This window comes from Lactuca serriola, chromosome 3, assembly GCF_051521515.1.
Source record: "Lactuca serriola cultivar US96UC23 chromosome 3, Lser_US96UC23_V15, whole genome shotgun sequence".
NCBI lineage: Eukaryota > Viridiplantae > Streptophyta > Magnoliopsida > Asterales > Asteraceae > Lactuca > Lactuca serriola.
The window spans coordinates 36,394,013-36,400,533 of NC_136410.1; the positions used below are offsets into that span (position 1 = coordinate 36,394,013).

At 32.9% G+C, this 6,521-nt stretch overlaps 1 protein-coding gene across 1 annotated transcript; it reads right to left on the reverse strand.

The window, feature by feature from the left end:
* Positions 1-379: 379 nt before the first annotated feature.
* LOC145091912 (Major facilitator superfamily protein) lies at positions 380-2,994 on the reverse strand. Its single transcript, XM_079029739.1, has 4 exons — positions 2,298-2,994; positions 1,435-1,539; positions 1,141-1,314; positions 380-1,060 (listed from the first exon to the last, which is right to left on the reverse strand). The coding sequence occupies exons 1-4, from the start codon at positions 2,979-2,981 to the stop codon at positions 485-487; spliced, it is 1,539 nt and encodes a 512-aa protein (XP_078885865.1). The 5' UTR covers positions 2,982-2,994; the 3' UTR covers positions 380-484.
* Positions 2,995-6,521: the final 3,527 nt, after the last annotated feature.

Genomic DNA, 6,521 nt, shown 5'->3' on the forward strand with positions numbered 1-6,521 from the left:
TCCATGGTGGTCGTTGAACGTGTTTTTAAATGGACTAGTTTAGTATTCATCATTTATACAATGGCTTTACTAGAAACCAAAATAATAAATAAACTAGTTTAGTATTCGTTATTTATATGATGGTTTAATTAGAAGATAAAATAAATGTCGAAATTGACTTGTAATTAAGCATAGTTTGTATTATGAAAGGTTGTTATTTAAAGAAGTGATTTGTATATAACAATTTTTCTCCATATATAATAATTTATATTTTATAGAGTTCTAAAATATAATATTTTAAAGCATAAAGTATGGTGTGGTGAATAAAAATTATTGTCTACAAGTCCGCTACTTATTATCTATGGTACTCATCTTATAATCAATTAACTTTGTTGGCAAGTCAATCACAAAGTATACTATTAATACCTATAAGCTATAATAATTTTATTCATATAACAACGAAGTTATAAAGCCTAAAACTCTTCCATGACTTCTAAATATACAATCAAACTTCATCTCTTTCCTTTAGGGGCAGTAATTGTAGATTGTCACCGTTAGTTTCTATATCTGTACTTTTGCTTCCCGGCTCTAAACGGTCAGTATTTGGGACAAGAAATATGAAACTCAACGTTGCAATCCTCAAAAAGTTTCTAATAAGAATCACGAGCCATAAGTTTGCAAAGTCAGTTCTCGTGACATGAAACACATGGAGAATTATCGCGCCTCCCCACTTGGAAGACAATGAACCGAGGCTATCAATGCTCATTAACAATGCAAAAAAGGTGCCCTCGATACCTATTGGGCATAAAGTTGTGCTCAATACGATCATTGGCATCCATCTGACTCTGCTCACTATCCGGGAAACACATTCTTCCAAGACCACAAATAGGTAGTCGGGAAGCCCAATAGCAAGGTTCCACCGTAAGATGAACATGAGGTCAAGCATCCCTGAGAGGCCGTATACCAATTGAGCAAAAAAGAGTAGGTTTCGAAATGAGTAGTCTTTGAGGAGCTTGTGATAGATCAAAACTCCAACAATAGAAGCCAATGCTCCAATTGCATGTACCATTCCAACCAATTCCTGCATTCAAATATATAAAATTAGAAAAAATATATATATGTTTGTGTAATGATGATGCAATAAAATTTAAAAGAGAGTACCTGAGAGAATGCAGGGCCAGCTTTAGGGTCAGTGTACCAATAAAACTGGCCTTCGTGTGTACTAAAACTAAGAGCCAAGGAAAGGTACATGTAAAGAGATGGCTTCCACACTTGTGGGAATTGTATGGTTTCATACATGCCTTTTAGTGCTCCTCCTAAATTCTCTATTATTGCCTGTGTGAAACAAAAAGATCCTTCAGTAGACTTGAATTCACAATATTCACCCGATTAAATAAACTATTACGATATCTACATATAGTATGAAAACATATGTGAAGATTCTCAAACTCTAACCTGTTTTTTATTTGCAGAAGAGTCATCAAATGTCTTCTTTTCATAGATCACAAATCCCAAAAATATCTGTGATGCTGCTGGAATTGCCAGAAGTCCTAAAGCAATCTTTACACGATTACAAAGAAACCATATGTTAGTATTTTTGTTCCGTGTAAAGTTTCATTAAAAGTTACATCTAAATTAAAGATCTAGTTTTTGATAAGTTTTTTTTTTAGAATAACAATCACTGTAAAAAATCATGATATTAATTATCAATTGATCTTTTTTTTATGTATACATGTACATCCAATAAGTTTTTATCAAAATTTATAAGTTTTGTCCTGTGACTAACTTTTTTATGTTTTTAATTACCAATTAAATATTTTATTAAACTATATGCAAAATAAAGTACCGTTTTTTAAGTGAAATAAAATAATGCAGTAGCATTTCGTCAAACTTCATTTTGGAATTTTATATTATTCAACAGCTCACACTTGTTGAATTATTTATTACGTTCAATATATTATTTAATGGAAATATTTATATGCGTATATATTTAGTATAAATCCAAGCATGGGCGCCACTGTCTTTTAACAAAACCATAACAAAATAAAAATGTAATTTTCAACTAAAATTAATGTTACTATCATACTCACGTATTTCATGATTTGATAAACAAAATAAAGTAAAACACACTTGGGAACTATCAAAAAGTTATATTTTCACTAAAGTTTGTAATAATATTAAAAAGTTAAGAGCTATCGGTATGTAATAATAATAATAATAATAAATAAATAAATAAAAATTGTACATTAAAATGAATACTTTTGTTTTTGTTTTTTTTTTTGGTTAACTTTTTTTTCTATTATAGAAACTAACCTAACCTGAGGGCCAAGATGATGAACAAAGAAGCCACTGGTGGAGTAACCAACGAGGGCACCGACCGACGAGCACACCCCACAGAGGCTCTGCATATCCGGAGCCAATGCCTTCATCTCTATACTATTTCTCGCTATGCAAGCATCTATGGTCACATCCGCCATCGCCATTCCCGCTGCAATCGCTATCAAACACCACAACGCCGCACCTACTCCCACCCTCGCACCACCCTGTGCCACCATGGTTGCTGCCACCACCCCTACCACTCCCGCCACAATGAAGTATGGCCGTCTCTTGTACCCCATCACCGGAAAGACATCGGTCATGAGACCCCATATGGGCTTCATGACCCATGGAATATGGTACAATCCTATGAAGACTTGTACCTTCGAGGGTTGTACTTTCTGGACGTCTTTCCAGTAGTAGTCGGTGACAACTTTGAAGAAGGAGGCTGAGAAGCCTTGGCTGAGGCCATAAACGAGGAAGATTCCGAGGATGAATGATGGGTTGAGTTCTGAAGATAGCATTTTTAGCCATTGTAATGGTTGGAGTATGAGTGATGTTATTGGGCGGAGTAACTTTGAGTTGGTGGATGGTGGTGGTCGTGGGTGATGCTGGAAGGCGGCGACGGTGGTGGCTGAAGAATGGTTAGATGAGTCGATGAGATGTTGGGTCTCTAAGTTGGACATTTTGAGATCTGATCCCAAATATTATGACTTGGGAGGTCTTCAATAGATTAGGAAGGATAATTTAATTTAATTAAATTGGAGAATTTTTAATTTAAAGAATTTGGAATCAGGCAATCAATTTTGATTGTGTTAGATTAAAAATTTGTAATGTGAATATAATTCATGTGGCATGATTCATAAAGGTCATTTGAATTAATCAAAATGACCTTCACATCTTATGAAATGAGAAGATTGTAAGTGATAACTCGGATGCTCTTTTGTGTATGTAAGGATGTTTGTTTAAATATATTAATTTGATATCCGATAATAAAGATAAAACGTGAACAATTTCAAATAACTCACAAATAAATCAAGAAATAAATCAAGTACGAAAAAAAGTTCGGAAATTAAATATGAACAAAATTAAAAATTTGTTACTCTTTTAAATTATTATACGATCACCTTGAATAGCAATGATGGAGATGATCAACTTTATATTTTTAGCATTCACAAGTTTCAATTTTTAGTTTAAATCCATAAGGGTGGTGGGTGTGGGCAACATGTTAAGACATGTTATCATACCTAAATTTTGCCAACTCATATGTCATGTTATTTTTAACACCATTTGATTTATGTAGGAAATGGTGTTCAAATGTTATAACATGTTAAGAGATACAAAGAGAGAGAGAGAGAGAGTGAGATAATGGCTTTTGATTGATTGATTCTCGCGTTACTTCCCGTAGTCATGGTAACATTTCTTAACATAACACCAAATAACATTAGAGGGGGCGGTGTTCCGGTGTTATGGCGTCGTTATGGGAGATACCGAATAGACTAAACAAGTTAATATTTGTGAATACGTGAAGGGCTTAAGGCTTTTTATTTAGGCTAGACCTAGTAATATGATAAAAAAGACTTATGATAAATTAATATATAATTCAAGATATATACTAAAATTAAAAAATATATTAGTAAACTATAAATATATAAATATGAAGTTATTTGGTTCTTATTTTTGTAACCAGAACCAATAAAAAAAAAATAGGTTTTAAAAAAATAAATAATAATTTATTTTTAATCAAAACCCATCTCAAAATCCAAATAGTCAAACAATATAATGTAATCTAAATTGTCCAACAAAATTAATGTCATTAATCCGATCTCAATACAAAATTGGCTGGTTCAAGTAGACATCACCAATATGTGTTTGAACAATTTGCTATGTCTCGAAAAGCTTTAAGTGTTTATTGATGGTGATAATTTTGAAAAAACCAAACTTTTAATCAAAAGAGATTAATATACAGTCAATTAATAAAAAAAAGCTAAAAAAGAAGGAGAAGATAAACTAAATTAATAAATATATAATATTATATTTAGTTACTCTAAACTTATAATTATTAAATTTAGAAACTTGAAAAGGATGAGATGAAATGAAAGTGATGAAACACAAATGGCTTTGCCTTATTTAGTAAAAGATTTAAGTTATTGGCATTGTTTTAGCAGGCCAAATTACTTTACTCTTCCACTTTTAGGACACTTTTGTTGATGAAAGCAATGACGTGTTATTGCTTTGTATTATATTTATTTATTTATTTATAAATTATTGAGAAAATCACAAAATGGTTTCCTTGTTTAATTTAAAATTATCACTTTAGTCTAAAAACTTTTGGAATCATCATGGGTCCAAAACTTTGATTTTGTTGCGACTTTGGTTCAATATATTTTAAGCTTCTTTATAACGATGATTTCTCTCTTTTTTTACTTTCTAATTGTTCACATAAACAAACTAAGAGGATCCATAATTGGTAGTTTAATAGAACAGTTGAATGAGGTGTCATGCCTACTTGTCATTCAATAGATACAACTCCACCATTGTTAAATGCTACATTGGCATTCAATGAATTTTGAGTTCAATGGTCATTGAACTCTTCAATGGGAAAAATAAAAGTATTTAAATCTTTAAATAAATATTTTTTTTAATGTGTTCGATTGAATTTGTAGAGTTTAATGCATTGTGAGATGAAAATGAATAGAGTTGTATAGAATAGTGAATGATGATGTGACACTCCATTAAACTTTATAGAGTTCAATGCATTGTGGATGCCCTAACACAACCACCATCATTTATCGGAAAAAAATATGAACAACCACTACCACCACTTGTGGGAAATAACCGCCACCAACCAAAAAACACCGCTATTAACCGAAAACCACTGCTACCAACCGTAAACCATCGCCACCAATTCAACACTACCACCAGCATCATTTTTCCAGCAATGACCAGCTGGTCCTCCATCGATTTTCATAGATCTGAAAACTAAATTATGATGCCAAATTTGCTTGTGCCACCAAATATGTTCATCATCGGCGTCTGTGGTCGAGTCTAGCGATGGTCGTCCTTCTTCGGCTTGATCTATAGTCGAACGACCACCGAAGCCGTCACCTTTTTTCCTCGGCCGTCCTTCTTGTTTAAGCTTGCAAACCCTTCATCAGAGCCATTATCTTCCCCAACAAACCCTCGTTTTAGATCTGGAACAGCAACATCGTCTTCGTCAAGTTACGATGTCTCTATCGAGTTACCAGACGACTCAACTGATGCGAAGGGAGAGGTGGTGCTGCTCAGACACCCTCTTTTTCGGAACCCTCAATCGTCGGATCTTTCGCATCTTCGTCTTTCATTCTTCTGAAAATCAGATGAGATATAGGGTTTATGAAGAGAGAGGGAGAGAGGGGGGGAGAGAGAGAGAGAGAGAGAGAGAGAGAGAGAGGAATAGGTGGAGGTAGGGATATGGATTTTCCCGTCGACGCATTGTTCTAGATCTCCGACGAATTCTCTGGCAATGCTCCGATAGTGGAGGGGACATATAATGTGAAGTGGGCATAAGGTGTTAAGGATAAGAGTTAAGTAAGTGCATAGGGGTGGAATGTTTCTTTTTGTATTTTTTTTTATTAGAAAAATGTTAAAATAAATATTAAAAAAAAATAGAAAAAGAAACACCAAGGGCAAATTCATGATTTTAAATATTTCTAAAATATTTTATACCAACCTCGCAAAAAAAATCAAAGTTTTTGACCAATGGTATTAATTTAAAATTTTTTGAACCAAAATAGCAATTTTTAGCTAACCATACGAATCATTTTTGTAATTTTATCTAAATTAGAACATAAAAACCACTATATATTTTGTCATAATTCAAATAACAAGAAAATTATTATATATTTTGTCATTTTTTCCGATTTCACAGCCTAATTTTAATTTGTACTAAAAAGCCACTAATTTTTTATAAAAGTTCTATCACAACCATTATGAAGTGCTAATGTGTGCCGTGCTTTCCAAGATCCGTGGCGTATAGATCAAAAGACTAGACTAGATGGTGATTTTTTGGACTTGTTTGCTTGGCCCACAAGCAATCCAAAATTTTGTAATTATAAATGGATTTTCATGTACAAATTATAAGCAGAAAGTGTATGTATGTATGTATGTGTGATGATTGTGTATTTTTTTTCTTCGTCTAATAAAATTCCCTATGATTTGCCGATAGAGTAACACTAGTAACATAG